Genomic DNA, 18,089 nt, shown 5'->3' with positions numbered 1-18,089 from the left:
TTTAGTTTGGCGCCACAACAAAAGAACGCTTTTGTAAAAAAAGGAAGAAAGAAGAGTGATCAATACGCGTAGATAAGATATCTACGCTTCGCGTTTACAATGGTTTAGCTCTAGCTAGCTAGGTCTACGCGCATTCGCCGTCGAAGCGTCACGTCATGTCAGCGATCTTGCGAGTCGCTTGCGTGCAGGCAACACGAGACCGGACGATGCCACGGGGATTTCCCTAAGTCTACTTTTTTGTGCAGTTGCTATCACCAGATCACAAGTTTCTCAAAACATGCTGTGCGTCGATATGAAGTACACAGTTGACGTCTGCTCTTTCTCCTTCATTTCAAATTTTGGTCAGATCAGGGTGGCATCTAAAGGCGAGCAAACGAACAGTGGACTGCAAGCAGTGGCTCAACTAACCTTTACCTCTGAACTAATGCCACGCATGGGCAACTCTCGCCTTGACCAATGTCTTGCAGCAGCGTGTAATCGCATATAGCCCCAGCACTGATCAGTGACTTTCCAGAGTATTGCATCGAGCCACAGCTACACATAATAATTGTAGGCTGACAGCGTCGTGCTAGTCATCATGGTTCATGGAACGAACAGATCAGTAAGTCGGTGATTCTGCTTCCCGCTCTTCACGTTTTCCACTATCCATTTCTCTACACAAACTGTTCTGCCAATGGTCAAGCCTAGGCGTCGTAATTCCAAAATACAATCGTGAGATTGTTGAGCATATCTCCTCCTGTTCCACGAGAATAAAGCTGCACAAATACTGCATTCTATGGCAACGACCAACTGCAGCTGCATTATTCATGTACATGTTCCGTAAAGCATGACCCTGCCCTGCCATATGTATGCAGCTCAGGTGAACTAGACATTTCAATGTATGAGTCGTGAAGCATGGCATTTGTAATTCTCGACAGCCATGAGGAAATCATTGCACCTTTTCATACATGCATTCACAAGCGCTGTAAGACGTCACTTTCTCTAAGGAGATACTTTGTATGTGCACGGAGAGAGGTGAACTGTGGCTGATGTGTGAGGATTCCGTGTTGGAATCCGCCTGCATGCGCTTGTGTGGTTGCACGTGTGTGTGTGTGTGTGTGTGTGTGTGTGTGTGTGTGTGTGTGTGTGTGTGTGCCTTGCAAGCTGTTGAATGGTGCAATCCCAGCACAAGTTGCTATGGCTTCTGCCGTAGCATTGCTAGCATCGCCTCCGGCGATGGGCGTCAAAGGTCACCGGTGTGTGTGTGTGTGTGTGTGTGTGTGTGTGTGTGTGTGTGTGTGTGTGTGTGTGTGCGTGTGCTGTGTGGTGGATACCAGGCTAAAAATAGTGGCGGTCAATTCATCAGCCTTGCAAGCTGATGAATGGTGTAATCCCAGCACAAGTTGCTATGTCTAACATAGCTGTTCGCTATCATCGCTTCCACGATGGGCATGTCTGAGGTCTGAGGTGTGCGTGTGTGCGTGTGTGTGTGTGTGCGCACACGTGCATGTATGTGTGTGTGTGTGTGTGTTTGTGCATGTGTGTGTGTGTATGTTTGTGTGTGTGTGTGTGTGTGTGTGTGTGTGTGTGTGTGTGTGTGTGTGTGTGTGTGTGTGTGTATGCTTGTGTGTGCGTGTGCGCGCGCATGTGTATATGTGTGTGTGTGTGTGTGTGTGCAACTTTGTGTGTGAGTATGTCTTTGCGTGTATGTGTGTGTGTGTGTGTGTGTGTGTGTGTGTGTGTGTGTGTTTGTGTGTGTGCTGTCCTCTCTCCTTGCTGTATACGCGTGCACGCACATGCAATACTCTCGTTGCACGTAGACGAGTTGGACGGACGATCTGCCCAAGTGCAACATGACCGGTTCCGCAATGGCCCGTAATGGCCGCTACAAGCCGGATGGAAAGGTCAACTTTGAACACGACTTCGAGGACCGACATCTCAGCGTGCGCTACGATGCTGGAGGTGTGTCAGCCAGTGGTAAGAGCCTGTCGTAATGCAGTGTTTTTCGAGGACACCGCTCATAGTTTGCGCCTGTTTCATTTGGTCTGCTTTACGAAGGTTCATTCCTGTACGGTGTGTTCGACGGCCATGACGGAAGTGCCCGTGCATCAGAATATGCACAGGACAAATTCCCCGCCGACTTGCTCTATGATCGACTCGAGAAAGCACACACCGAGAAGCAGCTTTGCGAGGCTCTGCGACAATCATTTCTTGCCGTCGAGGGAGGGTTCTTCGCCAGTTTGGATGCTACGCTGGCAAGACGTGCTCAGATACGAGGACAGCTTCCTCCGGTAAGTGTCCTGGTCGTAGACTGTCCCTACCCCCCTTCTCTGTCTCTCTCTCTCTCTTTTTCTCTGTGTCTCTCCTATTCTCTGTCTGTCTCTCTTATCCTCTGTCTCTGTCTTATTCTATGTCTCTCTCTGTCTCCCTCTGGCTCTCTCTGGCTCTCTCTCTCTCTCTCTATCGCTCTCTCTCTCTCTCTCTCTCTCTCTCTCTCTCTCTCTCTCTCTCTCTCTCTCTCTCTCTCTCTCTCTCTCTCTCTCTCTCTCTCTCTCTCTCTCTCTCTCTCTCTCTCTCTCTCTCCCTCTCTCTCTCTCTCTCTCTCTCTCTCTCTCTCTCTCTCTCTCTCTATCTCTCTCTCTCTCTCTCTCTCTCTCTCTATCTCTATCTCTATCTATCTATCTATTATTATTCTTTATTCCCATAGCTATGCAGAAGATGTTACTTCAGTAACGTCTGGCGCTAGCCAGGGTCCATACAGCTTTAATTTGGTATTTATTCCCGTAGCTATGCAGAAGACGTTACTTCAGTAACGTCTGGCGCTAGCCAGGGTCCACACAGCTTTAATTTGGTGTTTGTTTGTTTGTGTGTTTGTGTCACGCCTGGCGCTATCCCGTCTCTCTCCCGTACCGTACCGTACCATCAAAGACAGCTGGCCACAACAGCTGTCCACAATATTCAAATAGGGCTTTCAAATGCAAGATTATAACGCAAAGCAACATGGAAGAATGAGTATGAATGCGAAGTGTATCGGGGAATGCATGTAGGGCGATAGTGCGGGTTCGAATAAAAAAAATAGGAGAATTGAAAAATGTATAACATCCCTATGCTTTTTTTGCCTAGGTCATCAAGGTGGTAGACGGTGTTGTATTACCCTCGACCGTACCTGTCCCGTACCGTACCATCAAAGACAGCTGGCCACACACAGCTAGCTGGCCACAATAGTCAAATAGGGCTTTCAAATGCAAGATCATAACGTGAAGCAACTTGGAAGAATTAGTATGTATGCGAAGTGTATCGGGGGATGCATGCAGGGCGATAGTGTGGGTTCGAATCCCAGGTTATGTTTAGAAAAAAATAGGAGAAAGAAAATTTATAACATCCCTATCCTTTTTTTGCCTAGGTCACCAAGGCAAAAAAGCATAGTGTAGGGCCCTGAGCTTCCAAGCTCTCTCGTTTCCACGATGTCCCATGGCCAATAAGGAAGATAATATGATTCAAATCAGTCCAGAATCATATAAAATCAGTCTAGCAAGTAAGGAAACCAACACATTGCAGGGGGATGGGGTTACAATGGGGTACAGTGCGAGCCACTACAGGAGCATATGGATGATAGAATGAGGCTAGACGCCATTGATTTAAACACATGCTTGCTATTTGTTTCACGCAGGTCGGGGGGTAGTTGGTTGAAATTGTGAAGGGATAGGTTGATGGGTGAAGTGGTGTGTCGGTATGCGTGTGATGTTCTCAATGTGTATGTTCTCATGTGTCGTAGTGCATATGGCTGCTCTGTAATTGGTCGTGCAAGGTGAGGCTGTTGCAGGTGAAGGGGAGCGCGGATGTACTTGATATTGTGGGCAAGAGTAACCTGTCGTAAGAGTTGCCGGGAGACTAATGTGGGAAGTTGGAGATGGTGAAGAAGTGAGCTGTGATGGACTGGTGCAAAAAGGGGGATCCGCAAGCAGATACGGGCTGCTCGTCGCTGAACGCATTCTAATTGGTCCTTCTGTGTGCGGGTGGTGTTGGATAACACGAGACTGCCGTACTCTATAACCGGGCGGATGTAGGCGGTATAGATTACGAGCAGACTGGGGGTGTTAAGTTGGCCTCGTGTTTTACGAAGTTGGTAAAGGAGTTTTTTTGGATTTGTTTTTGGATTTCGACAGCTCACGCGCCGTGGTCTTGAGGAGTCTTGTTGGGATGTCGTCAAACCCAGGGGCTTTGCAAGGATTAAGGAGGAGCTGTTCCACCTCGGCGGGTGTGGTGGTGAGTTGGGCAAGCTCGCTCTCTCCGGATGTTGGTAGAAGGATGTCGGGGACTGGCTCGTTGTCAACTGAGACGGACTTGACGCCTTCTTGCTTTCTGAAATGAAGAAGCTGTTGAATGCTTCTGCCTGCTCGAAGTTCGATGTGAGCTTCCTGCCATCATGGTTCAAAGCTGGTATTTCCTTTCTTGGTGAAATTCGAAGGGTCTTCATAAGTTTGTAGAGGTTTGGGCGGTTTGTATCGGTTTGGTCACAGTGGTTGTCGGCATTGGCTGGTTTATGAACAAATTTGGACTTGGCACTGCGGAGAAGAGTTGTTGTCTTGTTTCGCTGAGTTGTGAACTGGTCCCAGTCTTCAGCCGTCCGTGTCCGGAGGTATTTCCTGTATAACCTGTGCTTTGCACGGATATTATTTAGCAGATCAGGCGTCATCCATGGGCGTTTTTGAGATACTGCAGATGATCTAGTCAACCGGAGTTGAGTACAGAACTGGTGTGCGGTGCGAAGTAGAGTGTCACGCCAGAGCGACCACAGTTCGGTCAGCGAATATGACGGCAAATCAATGCCGGGTGGCAGGAGTTGAGTATACGCTAGCGCTTCTCTCACGGCGCCAACGTTCTCTGAATTCCAGTTCCAAGTCCAAGGTGGCAGGTTACGTCTGCCACGCTCATCTGCTGGTGGCTGCATGGAGATAGTTCCCTGGATTGCTAGGTGATCTGAACACCCAAACGGTGCTCTGGAAGAAAGTGTGACCTCCTCCGGAGGGAGATTGGAGATGACTAGATCGAGGCACGAATTTAGATGGTCTCGGCAGATGTGGGTGGCAAAGTTTACATGCTGATGGAAACCATATGCATCGATAAGATAGCTAAGTGCGTCACCAGCTCTGTCTGTGACATCAGAATCCAACCAAGAGCTGTTCTTGGAATTGAGGTCGCCGAGGAGGAGGAATGGCGCTGTGGTGTTACATTTCCCGAGACACTATTCAAGTTCGCGGCAGAATAAATTTGGATCAGAGTTTGGTGGTCGATACATGAATCCCACGGTGATTGTACGATCTGAGAGTGTAAGCTCTATCCACAGTGACTGGAAGCTTGGCATGACGACTGTTGTTAGGCGTTTGTGGCAGGTAGGGGCATGTGTGTATAAAGCAACACCTCCACCCATCGTTTCTGTTCTGTCCTGTCTGTAGAGTGTGTAATCTGGAATGTCGTAGAATGAGTCTGGCTCCATGGGGTTTGCCCATGTTTCGCAGACAGCAATTAGTGTGGGCGTGATGCGTGTGATAGTGGGTATGAGCTCGTCCATTTTGTTGCACAAGCTCCTAGCATTAAATGTTTAAAAACTCGTTCCGAGGGAAAATTAGGTAAAGAAATACAACATGCTGGAGCCGAAAGAAGACATGGGACAAAAGTATAATATTATGCAAAAAGGCGAAAATGGTGTAATTACGAGGATATTACAGTACAACACGTTCCGTTCTGTATGTGTGGATATCTTGCACTCACCTAGGACTGTCTGGGTTTGCCTTTTTTCAACTTCTTCTTGTTTCTGGGTGCATTGGCAGTGGCCCCGCGAGGTCTTTCAGGTGTGACACTGCTTCGAGGGCGTTTGGAGCTATGCACTTGAAAACCGTCTGAGTCCGTGTCAGAGTCGCTGCCGGACTTGGTGAGCCGGCCTTGTGACACTGACTGTGCGAGGTCACCAATTGCCTTAGCTGGCAGCTGGAGCTGTGTTTGCGAATCTTGTTGTAGGTTGAACGGTCTGGGCGGTGATTGGTTGAAGTCAGGCAATGGGAGTTCCTCAGATTCTGATGACCAAGCTGATGCAGCCTGCTTTTCATCCGTGCTGCGACCTGGGACTTACTTGTGACGGTGAGAGAGTGTGCTCTGCCCATTCCAGGCTCCAGCTGTACGCTGGGTAGCGTCCTTGGTGGTGTTATCGGCTGATACGGTGGGATTCTGTTCCTGTTGTTGTTGAGCAGTCGAAGACCCTGCAGTGTTTTGGGGTGGGGATACGGTAGTCCCTTGTACAGGGCGCATACCACGCTCCGAGAAATTTCCTTGTTTGGTAGTGCAGTGCTTCGCAATATGCTCCGTAAAGTCACATATCCTGCAAGTGGGCGTTTGGCCTTGGTGGTACACCCGGAAAGTACCTTTTCCGTCAGGGGTTCTGATGTAGCTGGGGATGGTTTTGCCTGCTGAGGGCTTGAATGTGCCAAACCGTACCCCAGACGCGACGTGTACACCTTCGCGTACCGTGATGCGCCCATGCCTGATGTGACCCTGTACGTCACCGTACGGGGAAAGAGCAGCAACAATGGCGGCATCTGCAACCCAAATGGGAACGTCATGGATGTGCAGCTGCGAGTTTCTGTTTACTACGGAAATAGGAAAAATGTGATTTCTTTTGAATTTGAGTCCATTTGCACAGACTTGTTGGGCTAATTGTTCACAAATGAAGGTAAGGCGGCACTGGCCGGCAGTGCTTACCTGGATCGACAGGATTTCTTCAGGATGGATGCCGTGCTGCTCCAAGCACTTAATGTGGTCGATAAGTTTGACTTCTTTCTCCGCTGAGAATGTGACGGTCCGAGCCTTGAGCTCCGTGGCTGTGAGGTGCCTCCATGGGTCCTGCCCTCTAGTGTCCGGGTCCTGAGACACGTGCGGTGGGAGGACACCCTCCCCGGACATCTCAGACAGCTATAAAAAAACTTTCCAGGTGGAGTCCGAAAATGTCTACTGACACATACACACGCTGAAAAATCCTTAGTCTCTATCTATCTATCTATCTATCTATCTCTCTCCCTCTCTCTCCCACTCTCTTTCTCTCTCTCTGAATACCGTAAAAGTCCGTAAATAATTACCTGCCCGAAATAAATACCCCTTCATTATTTTGACTCCTTCTGTTGAAGTAAAGTCAGGCCCGATAAACGTATTGCCTGAAATATGTACCGGTATGGTTTGCGCATGCAGCGCTTCGCATGTACATCTACATGAAAAATGACTTCTCCACTACGCACAAGTCAGGTCCGAAAGCTAGTTCGTGCCCGAAAGTCAGTACCTGCTCAAAAGTCGGTACCTGCTCGAAAGTTGGTACGGGCGTGACCACTAAATTCGAAAGTAAGTACGTACTTATTGACCTACTTTTACGCTAGTGTACTGAGCCATTTACAATACTCATCGAACCTAGATTGTCTTGATGGCTTTGTTGCGGCTTTTCTGACTGCTCTTATAGCCAAGAGCTTGTGGGCAGGTAGGTGTATGGTCCCAGGGATGAATTTACTGCCATGTTTTTGCATAGCAGTTTTTCCTATGCAAAATCTGGTGTAAGGCGAGACCAAAATAAAATCGAGATTCCCGGGCAGGACCCATCTGAAATTGGTGCGGGCGGGCGAATTTTAATTTTTTATTTTTTTCCTATGTGTGTATGCATGGCATGCTGAACTTTTTTTTTACAGTATTTTCCGGTATTTATTTTTTATTTTTTACAGACGACAGGTATATGGTACGTGGTTTACCGGTACCCGTTCAATTTCTTTTGTATTTCGGCCAACAACAGCCCTGAGTCGTAGATCTACACCAGGGAGTCGTACAAGCCCAGGTTTGTGTGACACCATGTCACAGATCTACTCGCACGATCAGTACTGTACATAATACGACTGTTCAAAAAAAAAAAAATTGCCTTCGGCTCGATTTTGGTGCGGGAGGGCCCGGGAATCTCTATTTTTTTTGGTCTCGCCTAAACTACAAAAAGCATGAATAGTAGTAGCCTGTGCATGTATGTATCGCAGTTTTCTGCGTGTCACTGTCATTTTTGAGTAGCAGTAGATTGATTTTGCGTAGCAAAATGCGATGCAATACCGGATAAATTCATCCCTGGACCGTCCTATTAACTAAGGATGTTACCGGGTAGCAGGCTACACGTAATTAGATCGGGTACCTGGTTAGCGATTTGCTCCTGAGAACCCGATCGGGTAGTTGGAGTACGGTGCTTTTGCAACGGCACATGTGAAAAGCACGGCTTCGTGCCTACTGTACACGTTCTATGTGGCGCAAGTGCACACCCACAGTACAAACTATATCAGAAAATACCCGATAGGGTACCTGTGCTACCCGGATAAAAGTACCCGAACCTGTTACCAGACCAAACCCTTACCCATTGCAGCCCTACTAATAACCTTTGCTTCAGGTCTGACCTTTCTTTTCTGTTTTCTTTCTTGTTTTGTTTTTAAACTTCATTTCCAGGGTCTGAACGACTATCAGTTGTATGAGAAAGTCCCCGGCCTAGTGACAGAGTTGCAGTCGCTGAATGAGGCCATCACAGGAGGCACCACCGCTGCGCTGGCTCTCATCCACCAGAACTCGCTGTTCACGGCCAATGTCGGTGATAGCAGGGTCGTCTTGGCAACCTGCGCCAACTCTGTGCTGCCCATGATCAGGTAGGTTGTTGTATTTATTAGTTTCTCATGTGCTCCCCCAACCAATGACATCGCAAGTTGCAAGTTGCACGATAGAGAACACATAAAACACATCGCAAGTTGGAGAGGAGTTTGCTAGGGTAATCCCCACAGACTATACTCAGTCATTTTACAGAGTACCCTGTGTGTGTGTTGTTTATGGCCACATGATGTTGGCCATGTTGGTTCCAGCCCCGATCAAGCCCAGTATCAATGGATCACATGATGCCGGCCATGCAATACACCACTTCTTCGCATTGGAATATGCATGATGGCGTTAGAAATCCTTTCATGACCCTCCATGTAGGACAATATATTTATTTAGGCTGAAAAAGCCACGTGGTATTTCTTACCAATTGCATTGCGGTATGCATGTGCATCCATTTCAATAATGGATTCAATTTAGTTAGCTTTCGCTACGTAGTGACACTCCCTGCTCTCTCTCTCTCTCTCTCCCTCTCTCTCTCTCTCTCTCTCTCTCTCTCTCTCTCTCTCTCTCTCTCTCTCTCTCTTTCTCTGTCTCTCTCTCTGTCTCTCTCTCTCTCTGTCTCTCTCTGTCTCTCTCTCTCTCTCTCTCTCTTTGTCTCTCTCTCTCTCTCTCTCTCTCTCTCTCTCTCTCTCTCTCTCTCTCTCTCTCTCTCTCTCTCTCTCTGTCTCTCTCTCTCTCTCTCTCTCTCTCTCTCTCTCTCTCTCTCTTCATGTCCCTAAAATGCAGCCATGTCTCTGGCGGACTTGCTCCGGCCCAAGACCTAGTTGAAGCTCATCTGCTGACTGTCGACCATGACTGCAACAACGATGCTGAATTGGAGCGTCTTTCCTCCATTGGCTTGGATCGTGACCGAATACGCCGGAACAAACGCGTAGGCAGCCATGAGAACACGCGCAGCATTGGCGACTACTCAATGAAAGGCGGCTACAAGGAGTTCGAGGAGATCCGGTGAGAAAACCAGGAACATAGGCAGGAGGGAGGGGGGGGGGGGCGTTGTTACGTTTACGCAATATAAGTTACCACGTAAGAAACAGTGCACTGTTGTGTCCAGGTCACCCGTTGAGAAACGACCCACACGATTCGCTTGTGCCCGCCCATGGGCGTCGGAAGGTGATGTAGGCTGGTATTGTCAGCCATCTGGGCAGCAATTTACTTGTTGGGAAGGGTGACTTTGCTGGAAATGTTTCGAAAGCCGAGCTCAGTACTTTTGACGGTAGTGACCGTGACTGTCCGACGCCCCTGCGGTCAGAGAATGATAAAGAACACGAAGCTTTGCACGTTGGTTCGGATTTCACCGAGCGCATCTCTAGCTGTTGTCTTGTTGTTGTTGCTGCTGTTCTTGCAGGCAAGCGGTCAGCGAGCCCCTGGTAGCGGAGCCATTCATCCAGCGTGCCCTGCCCATACAGAATAACTGGCTGTTCATGTTCCTGATGTCCGATGGCGTCTACAAGGCGGTGGAGGAATCCCACGGTCTTCCGTCGCACATGGCCAACGTCTACATCGCGCAGATCATCTCTCACCTGCTGATGAGCTCGGCGTCGATTCAAGCGGCCACCGAGGGCGCTCTGAACTACATCCTCACCGACCACCTCAAGGCGTTCCTGTCCGGCGATCAGGAGAAGGCGATCCGGTGTCGCAAGCGCGACGACTGCACGCTAGTAGTGCGCTGTTTCCATCACGCCGTTCCGCTGCAGCCCCCACTGGCCGCCGCGCCAGCTAAACCTCCGGTGTACGAGTGCGTCGGTGCGTCGCCCACGAGTACGAGCAGTGCCGGAGGCGAGAACAAGCTGTCCATCGACACGTCCGGCACTCCAAAGCACCCGGCCGTTGCCACCGCGTCGGCCAGTACGTTCTACACGCCCACCGGGAGTCCGCTACCGCTAGCGTCCGGTGGCCTCAAGCTCTCCAGCAGCGCAACGAGCGGAGAGTACGCGTTCAAGCGTCTCGGCGAGCCGCTTTCATCGGCCTCCTCCGGCGACAAGACGCCGTTCTTTGCACAGACGTCACAGGGCAGCTCGCAGCAAAATCCATTCGTTCCACAAACCAGCGGCGGCGACTTGACTTCGATCGGCGCGAGCGCGGTCGTTTCCGGCACTACACCCGTGTCGGCGGCGTCTAGCTCTCCGCACTCTCGAGACGGCTCCTTTACCGACCGTCCTGATCGTGCTGCTGGTCTGTCGTTATCGTCGTTTTCGAGCGGTTCCAACACCGACCCGTCCCCTACTCAGACCTCTCCTCGTTCGCAGCAGCCGCCGCAGCAGCAGCAGCCACCGTTTGATCCGTCCAAGTGTCCCCCGGACATGGTACTACCGCACGCTGGTTTCAGCGTGCCCGCCAACTTTCCAGACCACTTCCCGCCGGAGCTGGACTTTTAGTTCTACCCAGAGTGCTGGGTTTCTTGTCCGCTTTTGCTGTGCAACCGGAAAACAGTGCTGACGGTTCGTGTCTGGGTATGTGTGTGTACGTGCATATTATATCATTATGTGTGTGTGTGTGTGTGTGTGTGTGTGTGTGTGTGTGTGTGTGTGTGTGTGTGTGTGTGTGTGTGTACATGCGTGTGTGTGTGTGTGTGTGTGTGTGTGTGTGTGTGTGTGTGTGTGTGTGTGTGTGTGTGTGTGTGTGTGCATGTGTGTGCGTGTGTCCTGGAAATCTTGCCATTGATATGGAGGCGCTTCCTCAATTCGATGGTAGCGTATAGGTGACTTTTGTGGTGTGTCTTATTTTGCTTTGTGTGTGTGTGTGTGCGCGCACGCGCGCGCGCGTGTGTGTGTGTATGCTGCCATCATCTCCGGATTGGGCATACTGTACTGTATTGTGTTGTTTATGTGTATACTGCTGAAACTATTCTTAGTCTGTCTTTTTGTAGTGACTTGTATACCTAAAGACCTAAAAAATATAGAGAAAACATAAAACACATGCTATTTTCAAACTGTTGCTCATGTTTTTTATGCCCTTTCTAGTATGTTTCCAGTTAATCATTGTGTGGTTGTACTTCAAGTAATTGTTGTACTTTGGGAAGTGCAATTAAATGTATCTGACAGTGTCGGAGCTTGACGCCTTCGCTGTTTTTTCATAATTATTGAATGTGCTGCTATGCTAAGTCAGCATTCAATGCAGTGCTCCTTTTTACTGTGGCTGCTCTGCGTATCATGGACGGTTTAGTGCTTCTAAGTTCTCGGTCTCTTTTCGTTGAGCTGTTTTTGTTTTGTTTGTATGGTCCCTGAACTTCACTGCAAGCTGCTTGCACAAGTTCACCGCAGACTTTTTTTCGTTCTGTGTTCCCGCTGTGTCCGCGTTGCGAGTATGCTGTGCCCTTTTGTTTGCGGCTGTCTGTTGGAATTGCTGAACTAACAGGTAGCTGCTGCGCTGCACTAATAACGTTATCCATTTTATGTTCATTGGTTATTTTCAACATTATCTTTGGTGTGTCGTCTACAGTCCATTTCAAAACTATAGACGCGCAGGGTTTTGGAAATATTTCAAATTTGGCTGGAGTGGACCTTTTTGAGAATAGTTTTCGGAATATTGCTCAGGACCGCTCCACAATATTATAGTTTCTAAACGATTGGATAACAGACACCCAATTTGGAAAGTTTTATGCACTAAGTGATCACAGATTGTATGTGGTATCAAGAGTACATGAATTTCATGTACTCTTGGTGGTATAGATGCTGGCATAACGGTTTTGCCTAGGTACGCGTCTATTTTTGAAATGGACGGTAGGGTTTCAACTGTCAAAGGCCGACTTTAGACTGTAACCCCATGTGTACGTGTTTATTGCTGGTAGCGGGGAGTCATTTTTTTACTACTCTCTGTTTGTACAATAGTCATGTAGCTGCTTCTGCCAGTGAGGACCCACCATGCTGTAGTGCCACACCGAAGTGCATACATGTACATGTAAAAGCTAAGGTCAGCAGGCAAGAAAGAAAATCGCTCTTGTCCGCACACACTTTGCTATCACCCGTTTATATGAGCTATCTTTTATTTTTATTTCTCTCCGCAGCTTCTTCTTCATAAATAATAATAATAATAATAATAAGCTGTTGACGGAGACTCCCTCGATGTAGGCTAAGGCCTGTGGAGATAAAATAGATCCATAAAATAGTAAATACAAATGCGAGACTGAATGCAACACTTGTCGACCCCTCTAGTCTAGACCCAGATGCGGCATAACGTTATCCACCGTATGCTTTGGGTGGTCAAATGATACCGCGGCATAACGTTATCCACCGTATGTTTTGGGTGGTCAAATGCTACCGCTGTTGATAGTTTGTAAAAAAAGGTTGTCGGGTCTAGTCGAATCCTTTCATAGAGTTCCTCGATTGGCTTCTGCAAAGTACAGTGTACAATGTGCGCTAATTAATTATGTGCAACATTACAACCTCTGTCACACTTCTGCCTTCTGGTGCTCTTCTGATGAGATTGGTAAAACAGCGCAGCCCACGTGTACAGTGCAAAACGTGTTAGTCTGTCGTGTCCATGTACTGAACCGGCATTCAACATTTCCATTGGCTGTTCAGCTTTATAGGGGGCAACTTTTAACACCCCGCTCAGCATGACGGCCTGGATCTGGGCTATCCGGGTGAATTATTTCCAGGGCTTGTGTGAGCGATACAAGCTGGTTTGTGGTCAACCGGTAGATTGCCTCCGGCTCGTTGATCACATGCTCATGCTACTGCTTTGCAAATTGCAGTCCGTGGGCGTGGGGCACATCGATTACTAATAGTAGCCAAAATGGTGTTTTTATTGACGTTTCATTTCTTCAAAGCATGTAAGCGTGGGTTCGCTGTCTAACTGCCAATGGGCTTTACTTGGTACTAGTACTACTAGTATTCATTTTGGTACTATGTAGGTTTGGGCCTTGTATTTGCATTAAATCCTGCTGCACTATGACGTTTGTTGCTGTTTTTGTTGTTTATTTTACTTCGCAGATTCTAACGGGCAAGTTGCCCAATGACAAGAAAGCGAAGGCAAAGACTAAATAATAATACTAATAAAAGAAATAACCGGGGGCAGCAGAAAATGAATAATAGCTTTAAGAACTCAGATGGTGAGCCAAGGAACAAATTTCCGTGTTACAACTAATCGCTTTTAAAAGTAAAAAGAAAAGAGCGGGTGGTACAGCAGACTTCCTATTCTGAATTCCCTGAACGAAGCAGGGACATTAGCTGGGTACATGTCATTATTACAAAGTAGGAAGAGAGCTACCTCGGTCGACATCAGTGGACCGAGTTAGCTCTCTTGCTACGTTTGAGTGAGAGTCTGTGAGCGTTCTTGAGCACGCACGTACAGTCCAGCACCTTTAATTACGCTACGTTACATTGCATGAACATTTACCGCCGTACTGCTGCCTGAAGCAAATGCAGCAATGCGTGTACCGGTACTGGGACTACACAGCAATACAAGGGCACAGAAGAGTGATTATGAAAGGTGTGCTGTGAAGAACAACTCGGAGTTGAACAAAAAGCTGCTTGCTCTCTGTTTTATTTGTGTGTTTAGGTATGTTTCAATTCGCACTGTCAACGCGAGTTGACCACAGTAGTACATGCATTGATAAAAGCGAATGCACAATGGGATTCGCATGACCCCACGTGCCGCAAATGAATCCAGAAAGATGTGGAAGCCACTGAGAAAGAAGAGCAGCATACTTAGTCTTATCGGCAGAGGTGTCCAGTTTCTGAACATCAGTGTTTAAAAGTGTATACACCAGGATCAAACATGCATAGTTGAAGTAACGTTACATGAACTACAGAGCAACAAAACACCAACCCAATGACTATTTCTTCCATGGGAGCGTGCGCCACGCTAGTGCCAGTGGCGGCGCATCAGTATGGGGGGCATATCTCGCGAACTTCCAAGAAAGACGTTGTCACCCACCCTGAGTTCGTGGTGTCTGCTTGCGCCAAACCAGGCTGAGTCACTGGACCAACCCACACTGTGATGGAGTGATTTCCCGCGCCTATCAAGGCTCCGCTGACGTCCGTCGACTCGCAGATACCAGTCAGCACAGCAGGCATGTGGTAGAACGCGGCGGTGCTATGCCAAGTGCCCATGTCGATTGGAGTGGGAACAACGCATTCCTTTCCGTCGATCTGGAAATACCACCTTGAAACCACCATAGACTCGACAACTGCAATGTTTAAGGAGTAGGTCATTTTCAGGAGGGTGCTGTTGTGCTTCTTAGTGTAGGCGAGTGTGGCCGTTAAACCCTCTTTCTTATCGTCGAAGAGGTTGTGCAAACTCTGATATTGGTAGCCTACTTCTCCCACAGTGCACCTGCTAGCTGTGATCTGCATAAGACAAATGCAAAACGTGACACAACGCATGAGGTCGAGATGGCTGCTCTATTCATTCCACGTGCTGTAGTTACCCTCCCTTCCTCATGCCCTGTCTGTCTGTGTTTCTGTCTGTCTTTCTGTCTGCATGTTCGCCCGTTCAATCGTCTGTCTGTCTGTCTGTCTGTCTGTCTGTCTGTCTGTCTGTCTGCCTGTATGTCGTCTGTCTGTCTGTTTGTCGCTCTGTCTGTCTGTACATCTAACTGTCTGTGTGTCTGGTTGTCTCTCTGTCTTTCATAGTTTCTCTCTCTCGCTCTCACTGTATCTAAGGTTTTCAAAATGTGTTCTTTTGCTGTGATTTTGTACAAATTCCCCGGCTATATTCGGTTGCACAGCTATATCCAGGCAGCTGCGATGTGAGCGGTTTTTCCGAGCGACACGCTGCAAGGATTTTCTTATCTGGGCTTGCGCAAGCTTTCGTGCGAAGTTTGTGTTATGCATGATGTTAGCTCGAAGGAAAAGCAGATTTTGAAAAAAAAAGTTTTTATTTAATTATTTAATACAAGTGCCCATGGACTCCAATCTGGTTAGAATTGGTAGGCAAAAGGATGGCGAGACCTAGTGCGTGCACGTATGTTTGTTCGAAAGTTGATCTTGAACAGATTTACCACCCCAGTTGTTGCGAATCGTGGCATCCTGAGTTCAAGAGCGCTAGTTGACTACGTTGACCATAGCCGGAGACCAATGGACAAACGGGTCCGGGCCTGTACCATAATCTGGCACATCAAAGCCAGGTCCATCTGCAAAATAACATCTCTGCTGCAGCCGAGTCTGAGAAATTTCAGCAGTCCGGAGATCGGAGATGCTTCCAGCGATAACGAAGCCATATCGGGAAAACTATCAGACAACCACCAGACGAAGCAAAGAACAGATCAACTGGATTTTGGAAGGCGAAGCACAACACATTGCATAAGCGTCTGTTGTCCAGCGTTCACGAAACTTTCTAGGAAAGTTTGCTTTGTGCTCGCTCAACTTTCTCGCGAACTTCCGCGCAAAGGTTCTCATTTTCATTTCTTCCAACGTTCGCTCTGCAAATCCTTTCTAGTGCTAGTTTGTGAATGTATTCGCTCTAAGCCAGAGTGGCGTTGGTGTCCTGTTTTATTTTTTGTAACTCTGGAAATCGAGTTCTTTTCTATTAGAGTGAGAATACCTAGGAACTACGAGAGGGGAACCAAACAAAAACAAGACAATTGTGCAACAGCGGGTGTTCATGAGCTAATACGCAGGGGCTTCACTGTTGAGGTGCGGTGTGCTCCCCGGAGTCCGGACCAATGACATCGCAGTTTGATGTGGTCAGCACAGCACGGTCATCAGACCCATCACTTACTGAGCTCATCTCTTTCTGCGCACGTTGCTGAGCTTCCAACTCCTCAATCCTCATCTCTAAGCGCTGGTATTTGTCTAATGGAACAGAAAACAGCAAAAAAATACAGTAATCGTGAAAGCCTACTCTGCAGAAATTTAGATATCTCAGCCCTGGCACATCCATAGTCTGAGGTATGACAGGATCCGTTTCATGCTGAGCCGACCAGGCGACAGTGGAAAGGGAAATCAACGTGCAATTACGTACCAGGACATTGTCCCCGACACAGGAGCGTGCCGGCTAAGACCATTGAGAACACCATCCAAAACGAAGAGCCCATTTTTGAAGCCGCTTGCAGCTTTAGGACAAAGACAAATGCAAAGAAACTGAACAGTTACGTCTATAAAACTAGCAGACTTGGAACGACTAAGCCACTCGCCACTCGTGTTTTGTCCTTGGTGTTACCGGCGAGCGAGCAGTGTAGCGAGCTGCATTAAATCGTAGCATGGCCTGCTGGTATAGCGGGTGATTTTGTGAAACGGATGCCGCGAATAAATTGATCGATTCCAGCGTGCCATGCAAGGTAGGCGAGGCTGTCGGTCGGCTGATTTGTCAAGGCGCTGTCACCAGCCAAATGCCATAATTTATTAACAAGTATCCTAGGGTTGTATTTGTTTGCCACGACGACCCACCGATCACGCAAATGTGCAGTTGAACGTGAAGATCCACCACCCTTCACGTTGAGAAGCGCAGCCGGTCAATACAGACTCAGTCAACGCATGTCATTGGATTCGCATGTTGATGAACATTTATTTTTATTTTTGGTGAGTGAAGAGCAAGATATGGAAAGAGAGAGATAGAAATGGAGAGCACGACAATTCAGTGGGTGAAGGTTCTGGGAGTCATGGAAACCCGGATCGTACAACAGCAACAACAACAAACCAACACGACCCACGCCCAGTTGATACCTTCTGGCGATCCTGGCGCGACAAAGTCCTGAGCATCGCCCAAGAACACTGCCAAGTTACTCGCACTCACCCCCCTTGGGACAGGAAGAACGTCCCAGCACGACCATGGATATCAAAGGGCCTCTTGAAAGAGAGCAAGGATAAGCACAGAAAACACAGAATAATTATACCTTCACTCACGCTCGCCTGACGACTGGAACACGTTCACTGCCCAAAGAAACCGTGTCACCACCCTCCTGCGTCGTGCAAAATCGGATTTCGTAAACAACTCAACAGCCTCCTCTACTTCCCTGCACCGCCTCATGAAGCACCTAACTACAGCTACAAAACAACGCATACCCGAACTCGTCAGCCAAGCAACTCCTGCAATGACACCAGCACAAAAAGCAGCTGCCCTCAACGAATTCTTCATTTCACAGAGCAAGCTGTCCGTGGCCAATGCGGATGAGCAAACTCCAGCCATCAACACCACCCCTGACATCCTCAGTCCCCTTCAAGAGATCTCGACTTCCCAAGCTGAGGTCGAAAAACTCCTCCGCGGAGTTGATACCAACAAAAGCCCCGGGTTCGACTCTATTCCAAACCGCTTACTCCGAGAAGCGGCTAAGGAACTTGCACCGTCGTTATCGTCCCTCTTTAATCTATCATTCCAAACCGGAGAAATCCCACAGGAGTGGAAAGATGCCACCATTACACCAGTGCCCAAGCCTGGTGACCCAACCCAACCAACAAACTATAGACCCATCTCTCTCTTGAGCACTACATCAAAAATCCAAGAACAAATTGCACATC

The 18,089-nt window shown here is 48.3% G+C and overlaps 2 protein-coding genes across 2 annotated transcripts; one reads left to right on the top strand and one right to left on the bottom strand.

Moving 5' to 3' along the window:
• Positions 1 to 299: 299 nt before the first annotated feature.
• LOC135812105 (TGF-beta-activated kinase 1 and MAP3K7-binding protein 1-like) lies at positions 300 to 12,126 on the top strand. The gene is made up of 6 exons (XM_065325432.1): positions 300 to 601; positions 1,800 to 1,956; positions 2,038 to 2,270; positions 8,491 to 8,684; positions 9,418 to 9,639; positions 10,037 to 12,126. The coding sequence occupies exons 1-6, from the start codon at positions 578 to 580 to the stop codon at positions 11,064 to 11,066; spliced, it is 1,860 nt and encodes a 619-aa protein (XP_065181504.1). The 5' UTR covers positions 300 to 577; the 3' UTR covers positions 11,067 to 12,126.
• A 2,020-nt stretch (positions 12,127 to 14,146) lies between these two features.
• LOC135812742 (uncharacterized) lies at positions 14,147 to 16,722 on the bottom strand. Its single transcript, XM_065325990.1, has 3 exons — positions 16,597 to 16,722; positions 16,354 to 16,427; positions 14,147 to 14,981 (listed from the first exon to the last, which is right to left on the bottom strand). The coding sequence occupies exons 1-3, from the start codon at positions 16,667 to 16,669 to the stop codon at positions 14,517 to 14,519; spliced, it is 612 nt and encodes a 203-aa protein (XP_065182062.1). The 5' UTR covers positions 16,670 to 16,722; the 3' UTR covers positions 14,147 to 14,516.
• Between the last annotated feature and the right edge of the window lie 1,367 nt (positions 16,723 to 18,089).

The sequence above is a fragment of the Sycon ciliatum genome, chromosome 3, assembly GCF_964019385.1.
Source record: "Sycon ciliatum chromosome 3, ocSycCili1.1, whole genome shotgun sequence".
NCBI classification, from domain to species: Eukaryota; Metazoa; Porifera; class Calcarea; order Leucosolenida; family Sycettidae; genus Sycon; species Sycon ciliatum.
This window is presented reverse-complemented; position numbering and strand designations above follow the sequence as displayed.

Excerpts from the sequence above, each read along its gene's own strand:
- LOC135812742 (XM_065325990.1), bottom strand. The coding sequence starts at position 16,669 with ATGGGCTCTTCGTTTTGGATGGTGTTCTCAATGGTCTTAGCCGGCACG. Across the intron at positions 16,428-16,596 it reads GTGTCGGGGACAATGTCCTG|ACAAATACCAGCGCTTAGAG; the intron begins GTACGTAATTGC and ends CTGTTCCATTAG. Across the intron at positions 14,982-16,353 it reads CGCAGAAAGAGATGAGCTCA|ATCACAGCTAGCAGGTGCAC; the intron begins GTAAGTGATGGG and ends TGTCTTATGCAG.
- LOC135812105 (XM_065325432.1), top strand. The coding sequence starts at position 578 with ATGGTTCATGGAACGAACAGATCA. Across the intron at positions 602-1,799 it reads TTCATGGAACGAACAGATCA|ACGAGTTGGACGGACGATCT; the intron begins GTAAGTCGGTGA and ends CGTTGCACGTAG. Across the intron at positions 8,685-9,417 it reads TCTGTGCTGCCCATGATCAG|CCATGTCTCTGGCGGACTTG; the intron begins GTAGGTTGTTGT and ends CCTAAAATGCAG.